Genomic DNA, 24,578 nt, shown 5'->3' with positions numbered 1-24,578 from the left:
TTTCTGCCTTTCCTTTCCTTGTACCTAGGCCTGCTGGAGACTTCGGTTCATCCTTGTTGTGGATGAACTGGTCGTCTACTTTTCCTCACCTTTATCCCAGGGATCATCAGGGCCAGTTAGGGTCCAAGGTTCCAGTGCATGAGGCCTCCTACCATCTGGATTCGCTCATGCGGTTAGGAGGTCAAGGCTAGGATGAGGGTTGCAGTAGGAGGTGATTAGCACCCTTTTCCCGGCATCCAGGACTAGTTGCTACCCCATCTTCCCCACATTGTACGATGGGGAGTTTCCCTCACTCCCCACCGTGACATGAGGATAACACAAGTAGATGGGAACAGCAATACCAAAGTAGAACCAAATACCACAGTGCAGCACAAAATACTGCCGCCTGTGCTGCAGTATTCAACTTTATGACCGTCCTGAGGATGGCGATACAGCTTAATTAAATAGGGCATCTGCGGTCGCCGGCCAGGTGCATAGGTACCTGATATTCCTAGCATTACTTACTACTGAGAGCATGAGATCATTATGTATACATCTGGCCACCCTGAAGAGGGCTTTAGTGGCCTCCTGGGAATTGGCCCACTGGGAGATTTCCCTTTATGGTCTATGGACAGTCTGCCCCTGCTAGACGGTATAGAGGCAGTTGAATGGCAGATAGGAACAAGAACAAAAGCCATTGTGCAAAGAAAATGGCTATAAAAGCAAAGGCTAGTATCCTGGAAGGTAACCTAGAAACCGTTTGAAAGAGACCCTCAGCTGTAGTCTCAGAAGGAGGTAAAGTGCAACGCAATCATGGAAATGCCATCACTATCAACATAAATGCTAATTACAAGAGGAAGCATTGCTCTTCCAGTTCCTAAGAATCTGCATTCAGGAGGATTCAAGGTGGCAGAGTACTCAAGTTTGATTAATCAACCACCTGACATTAATAAGCAAAGCGATCAATAAAATTAATTTATGGCATCAAGTTCAACTGTGAAGTGCCATCTGAAGTGGTAGGCATAGAGGCATCTGACATTAGCACAGCTGGATGCACTGTTGTACAAGTGGTCTTCAAGAATGCACTGCCAAGGGAAATGTGCAGGTCTGCAGAATTCAGCAGTTCTTCTACTGCAAATTCCCGTTTTTATCAGAATAAAGTATTTTCCATAAAACAGATTTCAATGATACAGACGTACCTGCCTCCAAGGATGTCTTCTAACAAAGGAACCTGTTTACTTCAGGCCCATCAGACTTCTCTGCTATAGTTTTCAGTCACCAGACTGGCACAGTTCTACATAGCACTTGTAAAGGGGATGATGCTGTCACTTTGAATCCCCCTCCCTCTTCTTGCTTTTAAGACCACCTTGCTGGTGGTCTTTGTGTGCGTCCCAGTTTTCCTACCCTCGCCCATTCCACTGTGTACCTTCGCTATTTGTGTCCTGCTATGTCCAGTCTTCTTCTCAGGTCCATGAAGTAGTGGCACATGGGCTGTGGCAATGGTTTCGGCATGGTCTAATGGAAAAAAAATGATATAGTGCAGTGCATGCACCGTATAACGGAGTGGATGTGTATCCATTGTGTCACTTGTCACTTGAAGCAGATTTGACTTTGAGCTACTCCTAAGGGTGTTATCCAAGTGGCTTGTAGACCTTCTCCCTTTAGCCCCTGCATAGGGATCTGGACTCCGCTGCAGGGGAACTTCCAGGCCTCTACCTCTTGAAGTAGTCTCTGTGCAAGTGACTGCTGACTTACGGGGGTCAAGATACACAGCACTGAGGGATCAGGCAAAACCGTAATCAGTGACAGGTCGAGGTCAGGGCAGACAGAGGAGTTTGTGTGATGTGATAAACTGTCTAAAGCCAGGGTGGGCAGCTCTGGGTCCATACGGAGATCACACAGAGGTCAGGTCCGGCAGCGAAGGATCAAATCCACAAGTCAGATGGAAGTTAGCACACTGAACAGGCACACAAGCTATGGATAACTTTATAGGAAACTAGCAAACTAGAACCCTATTTCTCAGGCAGCTGCCTAAAGTACCCAAGGGTAACTAGCCATTAGTATGGGAAGATTAGGGTGTGCGCTGACCTTTTAGAGCCGGAGAAAGCATGCGCCCTATGGGAAGAGAGAGGCATTGCCGGCAGGATGCAAGTCTCAGCCTGCATGAAAGGAGCATTGTTGCTCCGTCAGCCAGAACCGCCAGGCGGGAGGAGAGGAATGCTGGTGGGACTGGGCATCTGGAGCACTAGAGCTGTGGAGCAGCTAAGCAAGGTGGCATGACAGTGGGCACGGACCGCCTCCATAACACTCCATGAGAGAGATACCATGTGTTAGAGCAGGGCTTGAAGAGTCGATGCATAACTCTGGGTTCAAAAGGACACCAAAGAACAAGGTCACCCACTAAGCCCTAACGCCCTGCATTGGCCATAGCGCAGTACATCTTTTTTTCTAGGACTGTTCTTATCACAGTATGATATTTATCCAGTAACACACATATTTGACTAAATGAAGGCAGTGATGATAACATCCATCATGAGGATTGCTCATCTTCAGCAATAAATGTATGTTTGCAGAAAAGCTATACTTCATAACAAAAAAAGCACATCAACTCTTCATTCTGCCAGATCCTTCAAAAATAACAATCTTACCGCCAGCTATACTGTCATATTAGTGCCATTTTATTGGAGAAGCCTTTATTAATATAATTTGTATCTAAATCCGTGCCAACAAAAGCTTCTGTGCTCAACCATGGCCGGCTTTACGGCTCTTATTTCATTTTTCAGATATTTATTTCCTGTTAACATAGTGTTTGATAAGAGTTGCCAACTGTGAGCAATTGTGATAATATAAAAATCATCCAGACTCTATCCTTGGATGTACAGGTAGTACTAGAAGTACCAGTAATGATACTCTGTATGCAGTGTCGGACTGGGGTACTTAGGGCCCACCAGTGTAACTGATTCTGGGGGCCCACAATAGGGCTCCTGCACACTAACTTTTTATTTTCTATGTCTGGGGCCGCAAAAATATATAAATGACTCTGTGTGCATTCCGTGTCTGTTTGTCCGCATGGCCGTTCTGCAAAATGATAGAACGTGTCCTATTATTGTCGGCATTACAGACAAGGATAGGACTGTTCTATTAGAGGCCGGCTGTTCCGTTCCGCATAATGTGGAATGCACACACCCGGTATCCATGTTTTGCGGATCCGCAATTTGCAGACTCCAAAACATCCAATGATCGTGTTCATGAGCCCTTACAGTGATAACAGAAATATTAAAGATGAAGTATGATGGCAGACATTCACAGCAAAATGCACAAACATGCATGTGGCAGAATTTACACATATATGGATATCCTGCACTTAAGTCAGTCAGAAACAAGACACATGCAGCGCAGACCAATCACTCATTGGACACATGTGGCACACAGAACACTTATACGTGGCTCAAATGCCACTGATGCATATGTCACATACTGCACATAAACCACTGATACATAGAACATATAGCGTGTCCAGATAAGGTCCGGATGCGTTGCGGCAAACCCGCGTGAGTAGGTACCCAATTGCAGTCAGTTTTAACTGCAATTGCATTCCGTTGTTCAGTTTTTATCGCGCGGGTGCAATGTGTTTTGCACGCGTGTGATAAAAAACTGACTGTGGTACCCAGACCCAAACTTCTTCACAGAAGTTCAGGTTTGGGTTCAAGGTTGTGTAGATTGTATTATTTTCCCTTATAACATGGTTATAAGGGAAAATAATAGCATTCTTAATACAGAATGCATAGTACAATAGGGCTGGAGGGGTTAAAAATAAATAAAAAATTTAACTCACCTTAATCTACTTGTTCGCACAGCCGGCATCTCTTCTGTCTTCATCTGTGAGGAAAAGGACCTTTAATGACGTCACTACGCTCATCACATGGTCCATCACATGATCCATCACCATGGTCAGTGCGGGTGCAATGCGTTCACCTCACACATTGCACCCGCGCGGAAAACGGAAAACTCGCCCTTGTGAAGGGGGCCTTAAAGGGCTTCTGTCAGCCCACTAAACCGTTTTTTTTTTTTGTTTACTAATAATCCCTATACTGCGAGCTCTGCATACATAAGCTAAATAATCATTTTGGTTCAGTAGAATTTGATAAAAAGCTATTTTTAAAATATGCAAATTACCTTGCTACCAGCAAGTAGGGCGGCTACTTGCTGGTAGCAGCCGCATCCTCCGATGGTAATGACGCCCCCTCCGCATTGTGATTGACAGGGCCAGGGAACGGAATCGTTCTCTGCTGGCCCTGCCTGCTAGCATTCAAAATCTGGCGCCTGCGCCGCGGCCATACCCATCTTCAATCTGCGCAGGCGCACTGAGAGGCGGTCACTCGCTCGGCCGCTCCATCCTCAATGCGCCTGCGCCGATGACGTCACATCTACACCCGGCGCAGGCGCATTGAGGAGCGAGCGGCCGCCTCTCAGTGTGCCTGCGCAGATTGAAGATACGTACGGCCGCGGCGCAGGCGCCAGATTTTGAATGCTAACAGGCAGGGCCAGCAGAGAACGATTCCGTTCCCTGGCCCTGTCAATCACAATGCGGAGGGGGCGTCATTAGGATCGGAGGATGCGGCTGCTACCAGCAAGTAGCCGCCCTACTTGCTGGTAGCAAGGTAATTTACATATTTAAAAAATAGCTTTTTATCAAATTCTACTGAACCAAAATGATTATTTAACTTATGTATGCAGAGCTCGCAGTATAGGGATTATTAGTAAACAAAAAAAAACAAAAAACGGTTTAGTGGGCTGACAGAAGTCCTTTAAAGGGATTGTCTCACTTCAGCAATTGGCATTTATCATGTAGAGAAAGTAAATACAAGGCACTTACTAATGTATTGTGATTGTCCATATTGACTCTTTTCCATCACATTATACACGGCACGTATCCATGGTTTTGACCACTCTGCAATCCAGCAGCGGTGGCCGTGCTTGCACACTATGGGTAAAGGTGTTGGCCTATGAGCACTTCCAGCCTTTCCCTATAGTGTGTAAGCACGGCAACCACTGCTGGATTACACAGTGGTAATAACCACGGATACGTGCTGTGTATAATGTGATGGAAAGGAGGCAATATGAACAATCACAATACATTAGTAAGTGCCTTTTATTAACTGCATGATAAATGCCATTTACTGAAGTGAGACAAACCCTTTAACCCCTTTAAGCATAAATGTCTGGCATGAAATTTACCAAATCGTAACCTCCTCAGATTGTGCATAATGTACATTATGATTAAAAGGGTTGTCCTACCATAATGACCTATTGCCTATCTACAGGATAGGTGATAAATATCAGATTGCTGGGGTCTGACTGTTGGAATATCCACTGATCATGAAAAAAAGAAGTCCTGAGACATTCAATTACATTACCACCAATCTATGTACACAAGGGTCTTAAGACCACGTTCCCTTGATCATGGGGGTCCCAGCAGTCAGACCCCCATCAATCAGACACTTATCACCTGTCGTGTCATAGCTGTTGGACCTTTTTCCCTATCCTTAAAGGTTTTCTTTGGGTGTAAAAAAATAAAATAAAAATAAAAAATCTGGCCCAAAATATGTGTCAAACTAAAATAGAAATGCTCGCCTGTTAAAAGGCCTGTGTCCTTTTCTAGTTATCCTCTATCCACAGGATCGGGGATAACTAAGTGATCCGTGGGGGTCTGAACGCTGGAGCCTCCACTGATCCCCCTTCTTGATTGAGTGGCAGGTTGAGCATATGCCCTGCCTCTCCATCCATTCTCTATGGGGGTCGCTGGAGATGGCAGAGTACAGCGCTGGCTATTTCCAGTGGTCCCAAAGAGAATAAATGGAGCAGCAGGGCGTATGTGTGGCCTGCCACACCATCAAAAAGGATAACAGGACCCATTCCTGGGAACAGTGGGGGTCGCAGAATCGGACCCCACTAATCATATAGTTATGCCCTATGGTGTAAAGAGGATAACTTGAAAACCTGGACAACCCCTTTAAATTCTCCACTACCAGTATCTCTTTACATGACAGCAGTGATGCCTGTAAATACGGAATATCATCACTGCCGCCATGTAAACCACGTGTCAATACTAGAGAATGTGACGCACTCTGCAGAATTTTTCGGGCATAAGTCCAACCCCCTTTGCAGGTCATAACCTTTAACAAAGCTAGAGGAGCAACGTGAGCAAATGGCACAAACGGAGGGTCATAACTGAAACACAGCCATTAGGGTCACCTGAGGCAGGGTAATAGTGGGGATCCTGGAGCAGGGGTAACTGAAGAAGAGTCAATATTAGTGGTGCATTTACAGTGGGGGCATCTGGATTTGGGGCATTTATGGGGGTGCACCTAAAGCAGCGGCATTAGGGTCGCCTGAGGCAGGGTCATAGTGGTGATCCTGGAGCAGAGATATTAGGGGGCAACTGGAGAAGAGGCAATATTAGGGGTGCATTTAGAGTGGAGGCAATGGGGGGCATCTGGAGCTGTGGCACTAATGGGGGTGCACCTAAAGCAGAGGCATTGGGGGAACCTAGGGCAGAGTCCCCCCAATGCCACTCTGAACTCTGCAGAGAGCAGCACACATACATAGATCTGTGTCTGCTATAAACAAATCCCCTATTTCCCCCTTACAGTCTCCTACAGCTCACTACTGTCACACACCTGAGAAGTCAGCCCAGCACCGCAGAGGAGTCCTTCTCTCCAGCCACCACAGTTTTCTGACAGCAGGGAGGGCAGGAGAAGGCAGACACCTTCTCTCCTCCTTCACTGCCAGCAGCCCCAGAAGTCTAGAAGATACTGTACAACTTACACCAGTAGGAGGCTGCATCACTGTGTGATACTGCCACCTAGTGGCTACAATAATTATCTCTCCTGAGAAACAAGATAAATAATTACTCCTCGGTCTCATCTCCAGGCGCAGGAGACTGGGGGCCTATCGAGGAATCCCCCTCCTCCCTGGTGGGCCAGTCGGAGCCTGTCTGTATGGGAAAGCCAGTTCTTATGGTTAAAACATCAGTCTCTGCAGATCACTGTGTATATTATATAGACCTAATATTATTAATCTCTGCAGATCATTGTGTATATTACGGTATATAGACCTGAGAAAATAATTCTCTGCAGATCACCGTGTATATTATATAGACCTGAGAACATCAGTCTCTGCAGATCATTGTGTATATTATATAGACCTGAGAACATCAGTCTCTGCAGATCATTGTGTACATTATATAGACCTGAGAACATCAGTCTCTGCAGATCATTGTGTATATTATATAGACATGAGAACATCAGTCTCTGCAGATCATTGTGTATATTATATAGACCTGAGAACATCAGTCTCTGCAGATCATTGTGTATATTATATAGACCTGAGAACATCAGTCTCTGCAGATCACTGTGTATATTATATAGACCTGAGAACATTAATCTCTGCAGATCACTGTGTATATTATATAGACCTGAGAACATCAGTCTCTGCAGATTATTGTGTACATTATATAGACCTGAGAACATTAATCTCTGTAGATCACTGTGTATATTATATAGACCTGAGAACATCAGTCTCTGCAGATCATTGTGTGTATTATATAGACCTGAGAACATTAATCTCTGCAGATCATTGTGTATATTATATAGACCTGAGAACATCAGTCTCTGCAGATCATTGTGTATATTATATAGACCTGAGAACATCAGTCTCTGCAGATCATTGTGTATATTATATAGACCTGAGAACATTAATCTCTGTAGATCACTGTGTATATTATATAGACCTGAGAACATCAGTCTCTGTAGATCACTGTGTATATTATATAGACCTGAGAACATCAGTCTCTGCAGATCATTGTGTGTATTATATAGACCTGAGAACATCAGTCTCTGCAGATCATTGTGTATATTATATAGACCTGAGAACATCAGTCTCTGCAGATCACTGTGTATATTATATAGACATGAGAACATCAGTCTCTGCAGATCATTGTGTATATGATATAGACCTGAGAACATCAGTCTCTGCAGATCATTGTGTACATTATATAGACCTGAGAACATCAGTCTCTGCAGATCATTGTGTATATTATATAGACCTGAGAACATCAGTCTCTGCAGATCACTGTGTACATTATATAGACCTGAGAACATTAATCTCTGCAGATAATTGTGTATATTATATAGACCTGAGAACATCAGTCTCTGCAGATCATTGTGTATATTATATAGACCTGAGAACATCAGTCTCAGCAGATCACTGTGTATATTATATAGACCTGAGAACATTAATCTCTGCAGATCATTGTGTATATGATATAGACCTGAGAACACCAGTCTCTGCAGATCATTGTGTATATTATATAGACCTGAGAACATTCATCTCTGCAGATCACTGTGTATATTATATAGACCTGAGAACACCAGTCTCTGCAGATCATTGTGTATATTATATAGACCTGAGAACATTCATCTCTGCAGATCATTGTGTATATTATATAGACCTGAGAACATCAGTCTCTGCAGATCATTGTGTATATTATATAGACCTGAGAACATCAGTCTCTGCAGATCATTGTGTACATTATATAGACCTGAGAACATCAGTCTCTGCAGATCATTGTGTATATTATATAGACATGAGAACATCAGTCTCTGCAGATCATTGTGTATATTATATAGACCTGAGAACATCAGTCTCTGCAGATCATTGTGTATATTATATAGACCTGAGAACATTAGTCTCTGCAGATCATTGTGTATATTATATAGACCTGAGAACATTAATCTCTGCAGATCATTGTGTGTATTATATAGACCTGAGAACATCAGTCTCTGCAGATCATTGTGTATATTATATAGACCTGAGAACATCAGTCTCTGCAGATCACTGTGTATATTATATAGACCTGAGAACATTAATCTCTGCAGATCACTGTGTATATTATATAGACCTGAGAACATCAGTCTCTGCAGATTATTGTGTACATTATATAGACCTGAGAACATTAATCTCTGTAGATCACTGTGTATATTATATAGACCTGAGAACATCAGTCTCTGCAGATCATTGTGTGTATTATATAGACCTGAGAACATCAGTCTCTGCAGATCATTGTGTATATTATATAGACCTGAGAACATCAGTCTCTGCAGATCATTGTGTACATTATATAGACCTGAGAACATTAATCTCTGCAGATCATTGTGTATATTATATAGACCTGAGAACATCAGTCTCTGCAGATCATTGTGTATATTATATAGACCTGAGAACATCAGTCTCTGCAGATCATTGTGTATATTATATAGACCTGAGAACATTAATCTCTGTAGATCACTGTGTATATTATATAGACCTGAGAACATCAGTCTCTGTAGATCACTGTGTATATTATATAGACCTGAGAACATCAGTCTCTGCAGATCATTGTGTGTATTATATAGACCTGAGAACATCAGTCTCTGCAGATCATTGTGTATATTATATAGACCTGAGAACATCAGTCTCTGCAGATCACTGTGTATATTATATAGACATGAGAACATCAGTCTCTGCAGATCATTGTGTATATGATATAGACCTGAGAACATCAGTCTCTGCAGATCATTGTGTACATTATATAGACCTGAGAACATCAGTCTCTGCAGATCATTGTGTATATTATATAGACCTGAGAACATCAGTCTCTGCAGATCACTGTGTACATTATATAGACCTGAGAACATTAATCTCTGCAGATAATTGTGTATATTATATAGACCTGAGAACATCAGTCTCTGCAGATCATTGTGTATATTATATAGACCTGAGAACATCAGTCTCAGCAGATCACTGTGTATATTATATAGACCTGAGAACATTAATCTCTGCAGATCATTGTGTATATGATATAGACCTGAGAACACCAGTCTCTGCAGATCATTGTGTATATTATATAGACCTGAGAACATTCATCTCTGCATATCACTGTGTATATTATATAGACCTGAGAACATCAGTCTCTGCAGATCATTGTGTATATTATATAGACCGGAGAACATCAGTCTCTGCAGATCATTGTGTATATTATATAGACCTGAGAACATCAGTCTCTGCAGATCATTGTGTATATTATATAGACCTGAGAACATCAGTCTCTGCAGATCATTGTGTATATGATATAGACCTGAGAACATCAGTCTCTGCAGATCATTGTGTATATTATATAGATCTGAGAACATAAATCTCTGCAGATCATTGTGTATATTATATAGACCTGAGAACATCAGTCTCTGCAGATCGTTGTGTATATTATATAGACCTGAGAACATCAGTCTCTGCAGATCATTGTGTACATTATATAGACCTGAGAACATCAGTCTCTGCAGATCATTGTGTATATTATATAGACCTGAGAACATCAGTCTCTGCAGATCATTGTGTATATTATATAGACCTGAGAACATCAGTCTCTGCAGATCATTGTGTATATGATATAGACCTGAGAACATCAGTCTCTGCAGATCATTGTGTATATTATATAGATCTGAGAACATAAATCTCTGCAGATCATTGTGTATATTATATAGACCTGAGAACATCAGTCTCTGCAGATCATTGTGTATATTATATAGACCTGAGAACATCAGTCTCTGCAGATTATTGTGTACATTATATAGACCTGAGAACATTAATCTCTGTAGATCACTGTGTATATTATATAGACCTGAGAACATCAGTCTCTGCAGATCATTGTGTGTATTATATAGACCTGAGAACATCAGTCTCTGCAGATCATTGTGTATATTATATAGACCTGAGAACATCAGTCTCTGCAGATCATTGTGTACATTATATAGACCTGAGAACATTAATCTCTGCAGATCATTGTGTATATTATATAGACCTGAGAACATCAGTCTCTGCAGATCATTGTGTATATTATATAGACCTGAGAACATCAGTCTCTGCAGATCATTGTGTATATTATATAGACCTGAGAACATTAATCTCTGTAGATCACTGTGTATATTATATAGACCTGAGAACATCAGTCTCTGTAGATCACTGTGTATATTATATAGACCTGAGAACATCAGTCTCTGCAGATCATTGTGTGTATTATATAGACCTGAGAACATCAGTCTCTGCAGATCATTGTGTATATTATATAGACCTGAGAACATCAGTCTCTGCAGATCACTGTGTATATTATATAGACATGAGAACATCAGTCTCTGCAGATCATTGTGTATATGATATAGACCTGAGAACATCAGTCTCTGCAGATCATTGTGTACATTATATAGACCTGAGAACATCAGTCTCTGCAGATCATTGTGTATATTATATAGACCTGAGAACATCAGTCTCTGCAGATCACTGTGTACATTATATAGACCTGAGAACATTAATCTCTGCAGATAATTGTGTATATTATATAGACCTGAGAACATCAGTCTCTGCAGATCATTGTTTATATTATATAGACCTGAGAACATCAGTCTCAGCAGATCACTGTGTATATTATATAGACCTGAGAACATTAATCTCTGCAGATCATTGTGTATATGATATAGACCTGAGAACACCAGTCTCTGCAGATCATTGTGTATATTATATAGACCTGAGAACATTCATCTCTGCAGATCACTGTGTATATTATATAGACCTGAGAACATCAGTCTCTGCAGATCATTGTGTATATTATATAGACCGGAGAACATCAGTCTCTGCAGATCATTGTGTATATTATATAGACCTGAGAACATCAGTCTCTGCAGATCATTGTGTATATTATATAGACCTGAGAACATCAGTCTCTGCAGATCATTGTGTATATGATATAGACCTGAGAACATCAGTCTCTGCAGATCATTGTGTATATTATATAGATCTGAGAACATAAATCTCTGCAGATCATTGTGTATATTATATAGACCTGAGAACATCAGTCTCTGCAGATCGTTGTGTATATTATATAGACCTGAGAACATCAGTCTCTGCAGATCATTGTGTACATTATATAGACCTGAGAACATCAGTCTCTGCAGATCATTGTGTATATTATATAGACCTGAGAACATCAGTCTCTGCAGATCATTGTGTACATTATATAGACCTGAGAACATCAGTCTCTGCAGATCATTATGTATATTATATAGACATGAGAACATCAGTCTCTGCAGATCATTGTGTATATTATATAGACCTGAGAACATCAGTCTCTGCAGATCATTGTGTACATTATATAGACCTGAGAACATCAGTCTCTGCAGATCATTGTGTATATTATATAGACCTGAGAACATCAGTCTCAGCAGATCACTGTGTATATTATATAGACCTGAGAAATTCAATCTCTGCAGATCGTTGTGTACATTATATAGACCTGAGAACATTAATCTCTGCAGATCACTGTGTACATTATATAGACCTGAGAACATCAGTCTCTGCAGATCACTGTGTACATTATATAGACCTGAGAACATTAATCTCTGCAGATCATTGTGTATATTATATAGACCTGAGAACATCAGTCTCTGCAGATCATTGTGTATACACTGCGTGCAGAATTATTAGGCAAATGAGTATTTTGACCACAACATCCTCTTTATGCATGTTGTCTTACTCCAAGCTGTATAGGCTCGAAAGCCTACTACCAATTAAGCATATTAGGTGATGTGCATCTCTGTAATGAGAAGGGGTGTGGTCTAATGACATCAACACCCTATATCAGGTGTGCATAATTATTAGGCAACTTCCTTTCCTTTGGCAAAATGGGTCAAAAGAAGGACTTGACAGGCTCAGAAAAGTCAAAAATAGTGAGATATCTTGCAGAGGGATGCAGCACTCTTAAAATTGCAAAGCTTCTGAAGCGTGATAATCGAACAATCAAGCGTTTCATTCAAAATAGTCAACAGGGTCGCAAGAAGCGTGTGGAAAAACCAAGGCGCAAAATAACTGCCCATGAACTGAGAAAAGTCAAGCGTGCAGCTGCCAAGATGCCACTTGCCACCAGTTTGGCCATATTTCAGAGCTGCAACATCACTGGAGTGCCCAAAAGCACAAGGTGTGCAATACTCAGAGACATGGCCAAGGTAAGAAAGGCTGAAAGACGACCACCACTGAACAAGACACACAAGCTGAAACGTCAAGACTGGGCCAAGAAATATCTCAAGACTGATTTTTCTAAGGTTTATGGACTGATGAAATGAGAGTGAGTCTTGATGGGCCAGATGGATGGGCACGTGGCTGGATTGGTAAAGGGCAGAGAGCTCCAGTCCGACTCAGATGCCAGCAAGGTGGAGGTGGAGTACTGGTTTGGGATGGTATCATCAAAGATGAGCTTGTGGGGCCTTTTCGGGTTGAGGATGGAGTCAAGCTCAACTCCCAGTCCTACTGCCAGTTTCTGGAAGACACCTTCTTCAAGCAGTGGTACAGGAAGAAGTCTGCATCCTTCAAGAAAAACATGATTTTCATGCAGGACAATGCTCCATCACACGCGTCCAAGTACTCCACAGCGTGGCTGGCAAGAAAGGGTATAAAAGAAGAAAATCTAATGACATGGCCTCCTTGTTCACCTGATCTGAACCCCATTGAGAACCTGTGGTCCATCATCAAATGTGAGATTTACAAGGAGGGAAAACAGTACACCTCTCTGAACAGTGTCTGGGAGGCTGTGGTTGCTGCTGCACGCAATGTTGATGGTGAACAGATCAAAACACTGACAGAATCCATGGATGGCAGGCTTTTGAGTGTCCTTGCAAAGAAAGGTGGCTATATTGGTCACTGATTTGTTTTTGTTTTGTTTTTGAATGTCAGAAATGTATATTTGTGAATGTTGAGATGTTATATTGGTTTCACTGGTAAAAATAAATAATTGAAATGGGTATATATTTGTTTTTTGTTAAGTTGCCTAATAATTATGTACAGTAATAGTCACCTGCACACACAGATATCCCCCTAAAATAGCTAAAACTAAAAACAAACTAAAAACTACTTCCAAAAATATTCAGCTTTGATATTAATGAGTTTTTTGGGTTCATTGAGAACATGGTTGTTGTTCAATAATAAAATTAATCCTCAAAAATACAACTTGCCTAATAATTCTGCACTCCCTGTATTATATAGACCTGAGAACATCAGTCTCTGCAGATCATTGTGTATATTATATAGACCTGAGAACATCAGTCTCTGCAGATCATTGTGTATATTATATAGACCTGAAAACATCAGTCTCTGCAGATCGTTGTGTACATTATATAGACCTGAGAAATTCAATCTCTGCGCGAGATACAATCTGATTATTGATTCGTTGGTTATTTCCTTTTGAAATAATCTTTTTATAAACTAATCTATTTTTTTTCATAAAATATGAAATAAACCATGAACAGCGTTCTTGCTTGTACCCGCTGTTGTTCAGATATCATGGCAAATTCATGTATTGGACCCCGTCTGACCTTTAACAATGCAATAAAAAGGCATCAACAAATAGCCTTGAATTCAGGGGCACTGCGGCCAGACAGAGCACGATTTATATCAGCAACATTGAATAAATGACTAGGGAGAGGTGTAATTATTGTACAATGTCACCGACTTGACATTTCACAAACTGCGGAGAAGGTGAATATAGATGAGTGGGGGGGAAGGGCGACGGGCAGGCACTGGATAACATAAAGCTCTAGGATCAATTTGTTTCTCATGAGAAAGATGCAGACACCTTTCCTACTGTGTGTTTCACTACATTACACCTTACATAGCTATCTATATTCCGTCTGGCTTGCAGTGGCGGCGCAGTGTAATGAAGTGAATGGAGCAAGCACTTGGAATTCCACTGCACCGCTGAGACTTCTGAGGCAGCGCGCAGTGTAATCTTTAAGAGGAAGTAGAGCTCATACGAGTGCTGCCTTGGGTTTTCCAAGGTCATCAGTATCTGATTTTGGGGATCTGACACCGGGGACCCCCGCCGATCAGCTGTTAGGAAGGCACTAGCGCTCACAGTAGCACAGCGGTCTTGTCCAACTTTCCCTAGGCCAAGTGATGTCACGTTCATTGGTCATACGGCCTAGGTGCAGCTCAGCCCCCTTGAAGTGAATGGGGCTGAGCTGCGATACCAAGCATCTGATTGGAGGGGGTCCGGGTGTCAGATCAGATACTGATGACCTATACGTCATTGGTATAAAGGTCTTTGAAAACCTCTTTAAAATATGAACATGAATTAAGACTGGCATATTATACACTGGTCTTAAAGGGGTTATCTTAATTTAGCAGATGGCATTTACCATGTAGAGAAAGTTATTACACGCCACTTACTAATGTATTGTGATTGTCCATATTGCCTCCTTTAATGGTTTGATTCGTTTTTCCATCACATTATACACTGCTTGTTTCCAGGGGTTACGACCACCCTGCAATCCAGCAGCGGTGGTCGTGCTTACAGACTACAGGAAAAAGCTCCAGCCTCTCTGGTGCCCAGGACCACTGGCGCACACACCAGCGCTTTTTCCTATAGTGTCCAAGCTTGACCACTGCTGCTGGATTGCAGGGTGGTCGTAACCCCCGGAAAAAAGCAGTGTATAATGTGATTGAAAAATGAATCAAACCAGCAAAGGAGACAATATGGACAATCACAATACATTAGTAAGTGCCTTGTATTAACTTTCTCTACATGATAAATGCCATTTGCTGAAGTGAGACACCCCTTTAACCTATCCCCGGCTGATGTCCGATGCACCACATTTATTAGGAGGTGCACGCCTTTTTGGTGCCAGTTTTCTGGCGTACAGGGGATGATAAATGTCCACCCTTGATTTAAACAGTAGGTGATTTTCTCATGACACATTCTCTTTGACGAAGAATAAAATCTTCAGCTTACCTCTTCCATAGATTTCTATCCCTGAATGAAATACTCCAATGCCCAACGTTGAGGTGTATTCATTAATCCAGTACTGCAATAAAAAGTGGAATACACTTATTCATCAGGCGATTAATTAACTTCATCATGAAGTAGCCGCGCTGTAAGGGTGCTCGTACCTGGTGCGGCTGAGCCACTGTAATAATATGTGGATTAATGCTAATTGCTGTGGTTTTCCTGCAAGTACAGGTGAAGCACGTAAAAGCTATGGGGCAGATTTACTCATTCAGTCAGTGTACGCGGAGACTAGACAGTATGAAGATATGCGCCAAATCACAGTGGATCATGCTGGATGATAAGTTTGGTTCATTTTTATCTAACTTTATTCCATCTAGTAGTTGGCCAACATTTTTTGTGCACATTGGCACATCTCAAAGGGCATCTGTCAGCAGTTTTGTCCCTATGACACCAGCTGACCTGTTACATGTGCACTTGGCAGCTGAAGGCCTCTGTGTTGGTCCCATGTTCATATCTGCCCGAAATGCTGGGAAAAATGATGTTTTAATATATGCAAATGAGCCTCTAGGAGCAACGGGGGAGTTGCTGTTACACCTAGAGGCTCTGCTCTCTCTGCAACTGCTGCGCCCTCTCCACTCTGATGACAGGACCAGGTGTGATCACATTTACACTGCCTTTCCCTGTCAATCAAAGTGCAGAGGGCGCGGCAGTTGCAGAGAGAGCAGAGCCTCTAGGTGTAACGCCAACGCCCCCGTTGCTCCTAGAGGCTCATTTGCATATATTAAAACATTATTTTTCTCAGCAATGTGGGCAGATATGAACATGGGACCAACACAGAGGCCTTCAGCTGCCAAGCGCACATGTAACAGGTCAGCCAGTGTAATAGGTACAGATCTGCTGCCAGATACCTTTAGGCCATGAGCCCATACCCTTTGCTGTTAATCCACACCCTCTTGTTGAACTAGTTGCAAAAAGTGTCAGTACTACGTAATAAATGTGGTGCAAAGCATGTACTCTAGTTTTTAGGTACAAATTAAAGGAGTATTCCGGCTATATCAAGTTATTTCCTATCCCTATTAAGTCATGGGGTCCGACTGCAAGGATCCCCACCGTTCACAAGAACTGAGGCCCTGTACCCCAGAAATGAATCAAGCAGCAGGTCCAGGATATACACTGCCACTCCATTCATTCTCTAGGGGACTGCTGGAGATAGGCGAGTATAGAGTTTGGCAGTTTGCAGCAGTCCCATAGAGATGAATGGAGCGGCAGTGCCCGGGTTACTTTATTCACTTTAGGGGGGTATGGGGTTCTGGTGATTGGTGGGGTTCTTAGCAGTCTGTTCCCTGCCAATCTAATAATTATTGCCTATCCTGTAGACAGCCGATAATTTGATATCATCAGAATACACCTAAATTCTGGTGCATTTATTTTAGTAAATCTCCCACCAGGTGTTTCATCTGCAACTATTAATGGTAATCTGCATGTGGCATGCAGCTCGGCCGCACCTTGTACGGGCTTCCCAAAACACCATCTTTTTCGTACAGTTTGATGAAAAAGTTTAACTTTGATGATAGTGAATACTATGAAGAGTAGATTTAGTAAGTTATTCAATAAAATGTAGCTGTATAGCGCTACCTGCTGTTTATTCTATTTCTTATTTCTCTGTCCACCTCACTGAGGTGGACACACATGCTCAGTCCTATCCTTTAACTGCCAGCAGCCATATGATCAGTTACAGGGCAAGAAGGATATGAGCCCTGAGAAAGGACACGCCCCCTGAGATGCAAGAGAAAGGACACGCCCCCTGAGATGCAAGAGAAAGGACATGCCCCCTGAGATGCAAGAGAAAGGACACGCCCCTTGAGATGCAAGAGAAAGGACACGCCTCTTGAGCTGCCTGCCTGAAATAAATCTAACAGAACATTGGAGCAATAAATAAAGAGATCTCTGGATCCATGTGAGGTACAGGGTCGGTTCTAGCTCTGTTAGAAAAAGATTTTCTTGTACTATATGATGTTTGATTTTCATTTTTTTATCTCAATCATGGCATAATCCCTTTAAGGTCCGGAGGCAAGGGGGGTGAGGCCTTATGTTTTTCATCTAGCCACATAAGCTGTCCTATTTTATCCTGTTTTCCAAAAACTAATGAAATCACAGTAATAGAAGATGCTCTTCCACAAGATCCACCTCTCTCAATAATCTAGGGATAATGAAAATGTAATTTACAGGAGCAGGCCACCCGGCGATTATATAATTTTCACTTCCAATTCTCATTGGTATTTTTCAAGCAGAACGCAATTACAGAACTGGAAATGTGCTTTTTATGTTGTACGTAAGTTTTAGTCTGCTTGGTTGTTTTTTTTTTACAATTAAAAATATTCGAGGGTTGAATTCAATATAACCAGTATTATCTGTACATCCATCCTATAAACCTATGCAACTGCTTACAAAGTCCAATAATAGGCAGAACTTACCTGCACCCTGCTGCTGGATCCCGGCTCCTTTGCTCCCCAGCATTGGCTGCCTTGCTTGGGTCCCCCTGCTGTAAACATCCGCTTTCATGCTGCTGCAGCCAATGACTGGGTGCAGCGGAGGCCTGACCTCTTTGCGCCATGTCAGTCGCTCATGTGACACAAGAGGGTCGGGTTGTTGGCTGCAGCGTCAAAACACCCCTTTAAAACACCCCAGTTCTTGGCTGCAGCATCATGGCCTACCCCTTTAAAAACTGTTGTATACAAATGATCATATTCTAAGCAACGCCCACAAGAGTTCTGACTTCCACTCGGTCTTATAAACGTCCATTCTTTCTCCCCATAACCAGTCGACCACGGGCGTCTATTGGACGAAAATATTACTTGTAACCTACTTCATTTCAGACGGTAGGAGGCCTGTCGTTAAAAATGAATGGTTATTGATCATTTTGTCCTAAATTCCTAAGGACAAACGTTTGTTTTAGTTGAAATTGTTTGTTTCAAAGAATTTTTGTCTAATGTGTATGGCCAGCTTTAATCCAGATATCCCTGCAATGTGCCCTCACTGAGTAAAGTACTGTGAAATATTCTAATTAACATTAAGGTGTTAAAAGCTATATACACCTTTGGGGGCAATTTTTTATTGGTGCATTGTACTCATTATAAGCTAAAAATCATTCCAGGGTTGAATTCAATATAAGGTCTCATGCACACGACCGTTGTGTGCATCCGCGTCCGTGATTCCGTTTTCCGTTTTTTTTTGCGGACCCATTGACTTTCAATGGGTCCGTGGAAAAATCGTAAAATGCACCGTTTGGCAGCCGCATCTGTGATCCGTGTTTCCTGTCTGTCAAAAAAATATGACCTGTCCTATTTTTTTGACGGACAACAGTTCACGGACCTATTCAAGTCAATGGGTCAGTGAAAAAACACGGATGCAGACTCTATACTGACAGGGAATGTTCCACAGGATTGGCGCATGGCAAATGTGGTGCCAATATTCAAAAAGGGTCCAAAAACGGAGCCTGGAAACTATAGGCCGGTAAGTTTAACATCTGTTGTGGGTAAACTGTTTGAAGTTTTTCTGAGAGATTCTATCTTAGAGCATCTCAACGGAAATAAGCAAATAACGCCATATCAGCATGGCTTCGTGAGGGATCGGTCATGCCAAACTAATTTAATCAGTTTCTATGAGGAGGTAAGTTCTAGACTTGACAGCGGCGAATCAATGGATGTCGTATATCTGGACTTCTCCAAAGCATTTGACACTGTACCACATGAAAGGTTAGTATATAAAATGAGAATGCTCGGACTGGGAGAAAACGTCTGTATGTGGGTAAGTAACTGGCTCAATGATAGAAAACAGAGGGTGGTTATTAACGGTACACACTCAGATTGGGTCACTGTCACTAGTGGAGTACCTCAGGGGTCAGTATTGGGCCCTATTCTCTTCAATATATTTATTAATGATCTCGTAGAAGGATTGCATAGTAAAGTATCAATTTTCGCAGATGACACTAAACTGTGTAAAGTAATTTACACTGAAGAGGACAGTATACTGCTACAGAGGGATCTGGATAGATTGGAGGCTTGGGTAGAGAAGTGGCAGATGAGGTTTAACACTGACAAATGTAAGGTTATGCACATGGGAAGGAATAATGCAAGTCACCCGTACATACTAAATGGTAAAACACTCGGTAACACTGACATGGAAAAGGATCTAGGAATTTTAATAAACAGCAAACTAAGCTGCAAAAACCAGTGTCAGGCAGCTGCTGACAAGGCAAATTAGATAATGGGTTGCATCAGAAGGGGCATAGATGCCCGTGATGAGAACATAGTACTTCCACTTTACAAATCATTAGTCAGACCACACATGGAGCTATGGCTACTAGAGAGGGGTCGTGGATCCAGGGAGTTATTCTGATTGCCTGATTGGAGTTGGGAAGGAATTTTTTATTCCCCTAAAGTGGGGAAAATTGGCTTCTACCTCACAGGTTGTTTTTTTTTGCCTTCCTCTAGATCAACTTGCAGGATAACAGGCCGAACTGGATGGACAAATGTATTTTTTCGGCCTTATGTACTGTGTTACTAAGATTGTCATCCGCGTCCGTCATCCGTGTCCGTAGGCTACTTTCACACAGACGGATCCGCTGATCCGTCTGCATAAAAGCTTTTTAGATCTGAGTTTACACTTCGTGAAAACTCAGATCCGACAGTATATTCTAACACAGAGGCGTTCCCATAGTGATGGGGACGCTTCAAGTTAGAATATACTAAGAACTGTGTACATGACTGCCCCCTGCTGCCTGGCAGCACCCGATCTCTTACAGGGGGCTGTGATCCGCACAATTAACCCCTCAGGTGCCGCACCTCCCTCCCCAGTTTTAAATTCATTGGTGGCCAGTGCGGCCTCGCCTCTCCCCCCCCCCTAATTAAAATCACCTTCCACATCATTGGTGGCCAGTGCGGCCTCCTCTCCCCCCCCCCCTAATTAAAATCACCTTTCCCCATCATTGGTGGCCAGTGCGGCCTCCCCTCTCCCCCCCCCTAATTAAAATCACCCCCCCATCATTGGTGGCCAGTGCGGCCTCCCCTCCCCCCCCCCAATTAAAATCACCTTCCCCATCATTGGTGGCAGCGGAGAGTTCCGATTGGAGTCCCAGTTTAATCGCTGGGGCTCCGATCGGTTACCATGGCAGCCAAGACGCTACTGCAGTCCTGGCTGCCATGGTTACTTAGCAATAGAAGCATTATACTTACCTGCGATGTCTGTGACCGGCCGGGCGCTCCTCCTACTAAGGGGGAGCACTATTGTGTGGGGGCACTATTGGTGTGTAAATACTGTGTGGGGGCACTAAGGGGGAGCAGTATTGTGTAAGGGCACTAATGTGGTGTAACTACTGTGTGTGGGCACTAAAGGGGGCATCATTACTGTGTGGAGGCGTTAAGGGGGAGCACTATTGTGTGGGGGCACTAATGGGGTGTAACTACTGTGTGGGGGCACTAATGGGGTGTAACTACTGTACGGAGGCACTAAAGGGGCATGAGTACTGTGTGGAGGCACTAAAGGGGGCATGAGTACTGTGTGAAGGCACTAGGGAGGAGCACTATTGTGTGGAGGTACTAATGGGGTGTAACTACTGTGTGGGGGCATGAGCACTGTGTGGAGGCACTAAGGGGGAACACTGTTGTGTGGAGGCACTAATGAGATGTAACTACTGTGTGAGGGCACTAAAGGGGGCATGAGTACTGTGTGAGGGAACTAAGAGAGGCATTAAGGGGGAGCACTATTCTGAAAAGGTACAAATGGGGAATATCTGCCTAGAGGGGGGCCGCGCACCTATTTGACATTTATGGAGTATCCAAGTGCTATGACATAGACGTTTAGCTAGGACAGCCCCTTTAAAGGCAATGTAAGGTACTGAACAGAGCTGCAGGTAATAATACTCAACTAGATGGACAATTTTCCACAGTTTGGTGAAAGAATCAACATAAAATAACAAATCTTGGAGCACAAGGACTCATCTAAAAATCTGAGTGTGGTATCCAATCAGTACACAGAGGTTTCAGTTAACATTTGCATGCCCATCACAGATCAGTCGCCATATCTATTAGTCACAAGGCAAAACCAATGGTGTAAAAAAAAAGTGCCAAACACAGCGTTTGCAACCTTTTAAATACCACTGTAATAAAATTTTGCCATAAGTGTTGGGCACATCTTACGGCAGCACAGAGGAGATCAAAAATTCTGCACCAAATGCTGGCGGTCTTGATAAGTTTCTCCTCTATTTTTTAAAATCTATATGCAATTTTTTGCAATAGGCAACTTTTGTGAGTATGTTAAAACAACAAGGCAGTCTGATGCCTTTTCTTTTCTCTCTGCACAATCTCCTGATGCAGCTTCTTCTGATATTGAGCCGTTGCCATTATTTTGCACTGTGAGGAAGTTTGACCTAGCAAGGCCTCCAAAGCTGTTGAAGTGGAGAGCTTGGTATGTGTTTGCAGCACTCCTTAGTGGAGAGGGAAAAAGCAGTGCTGATCCAAAGGAAAGACCCCAGACAAGGAGGCTATCTTGGATGAGGTGGTGAGCCGTTACCACCTTATTTATTGCCGTGTGAGATGTTACCGTTAGCAACTTGTCAGGTGGAACTTTATTTACTGGCGACTGATCTGTGATGGACATGAAAGTGTGAGGGCTCTTTCACACTTGCGTTGTCCGGCTCCGGCGTGTACTCCATTTGCCGGAATTACACGCCGGATCCGGAAAAACGCAAGTGAACTGAAAGCATTTGAAGACGGATCCGTCTTCAAAATGCGTTCAGTGTTACTATGGCAGCCAGGACGCTATTAAAGTCCTGGTTGCCATAGTAGTAGTGGGGAGCAAGGGAGCAGTATACTTACCGTCCGTGCGGCTCCCGGGGCGCTTCAGAATGACGTCAGGGCGCCCCATGCGCATGGATGACGTGTCCATGCGATCACGTCATCCATGCGCGTGGGGCGCCCTGACGTCACTCTGGAGCGCCCGGGGAGCCGCACGGACGGTAAGTATACTGCTCCCCCGCTCCCCACTACACTTTACCATGGCTGCCAGGACTTTAGCGTCTTGGCAGCCATGGTAACCACTCTGAAAAAGCTAAACGTCGGATCCGGCAATGCGCCGAAATGACGTTTAGCTTAAGGCCGGATCCGGATCAATGCCTTTCAATGGGCATTAATTCCGGATCCGGCCTTGTGGCAAGTGTTCAGGATTTTTGGCCGGAGCAAAAAGCGCAGCATGCTGCGGTATTTTCTCCGGCCAAAAAACGTTCCGGTCCTGAACTGAAGACATCCTGATGCATCCTGAACGGATTTCTCTCCATTCAGAATGCATTAGGATAAAACTGATCAGGATTCTTCCGGCATAGAGCCCCGACGACGGAACTCTATACCGGAAGAAAAGAACGCAAGTGTGAAAGAGCCCTTAATTGAGAAATTTGTGTACTGATTGGTTAACACGCTCAGATTTTTAGATAAGTCCTTGTGCGCCAATGTTCTGTGTGTGGGTTTTCTTTTTCAGATCAAGTTGTAGTTTCCATTGGTACCATGTTGGGGTACTTGTACTTATGACTTTTTGATTGCTTTTGCTTCTATAGCTTTTTTTTTTTTTACATAAAGGAAGGCATTTTTTTTTCTACTTGCTTTTTTGTCATAACACTTTTTCGACTTACAGTAAGGGACCTGAACATAAGATCTTATGAAGTGAGGTATTGTTCCGGGATTTTGTCCGGTCAAATAACGTACAAGGGACAGAACTCGTCTTGTTCCCGCTTAGTGCACTTGTCTGTATTATGTATGTGCACCCCTTATCATATGTACAGCCCTATGGAATGAATGGCGCTTTAATAATAATAATAACGTAAGACTTCCTGATGAATACCGAATGGATTGCTTTCCATTCAGAATGCATTAGGACAAAACAAATGCGTTTTTTTCCGGTATTGAGACCTTTTACCATATTTCAATACCGGAAAAGAATAACGCTAGTGTGAAAGTACCCTTAAACAGGCATCTGTATATGGCAGGACTAGGGACCAGTTCAGACACGGCTCCTGAGCCTGCGCTATCATAGTGCCATACTATTACTTCACAGAGCATTAACAAGCTATTTGCAGCCACGTAATAATTGCTATGGGAAACAAAGTCTTAGACCTCATTCACATGCCAGTGAATCACGGACATGTGCTGTCCATAGACAGCATATGTCCCCATTGACTTTAGGCCTGATTCACACAATCACGCTGAGTCTGAAAAACACGATCCACGTGTCAGCTGCATCTCCCGAACCGACCGCGGCTCCCCTGGCCCAAACTGACTGCATCATAGTGTTTTATGCTGCAGTCAGTTCCTATGTGATTGTGGATCTATTGTACTGCACTGACATCATCATGAGCACAGTACAATAGACCTGCGATCATATAGGAACTGATTGCAGCATAAAAGACTATGATGCAATCAGTTCAGGTCAAGGGATCCACGGACGGTCCAGGAGATGCAACCGACACATGGACCATATTTCCCAGACCGAGCATGGTTGTCTGAATCAGTCCCTAATGTGATTATTCACACATCAGTAAGAAAAACCACAGATGTGTGCACTACTTTGGTCTGTGGTATTGACCAAACACGCCGATCGAAGTCTATGGGTCTGTAAAAACCACAGTCACAACTTGGTCTGATGTTTTCATGGACCATTGGTAGGAGATGCTCTGGAAATTAAATTT

At 42.9% G+C, this 24,578-nt stretch overlaps 1 protein-coding gene across 2 annotated transcripts in view; it reads right to left on the bottom strand.

The window, feature by feature from the left end:
• Positions 1 to 24,578, bottom strand: part of LOC120982456 (deubiquitinase DESI2-like) — a 124,181-nt gene that overhangs the window by 39,044 nt on the left and 60,559 nt on the right. For both annotated transcript variants that reach the window (XM_040412611.1, XM_040412610.1), the window contains exon 2: positions 15,848 to 15,920. In XM_040412611.1, coding sequence (XP_040268545.1) covers positions 15,848 to 15,920 — 73 coding nt within the window. The remainder of the gene's footprint in view (positions 1 to 15,847; positions 15,921 to 24,578) is intronic.

Source organism: Bufo bufo, chromosome 11 (assembly GCF_905171765.1).
Source record: "Bufo bufo chromosome 11, aBufBuf1.1, whole genome shotgun sequence".
NCBI lineage: Eukaryota > Metazoa > Chordata > Amphibia > Anura > Bufonidae > Bufo > Bufo bufo.
This window is presented reverse-complemented; position numbering and strand designations above follow the sequence as displayed.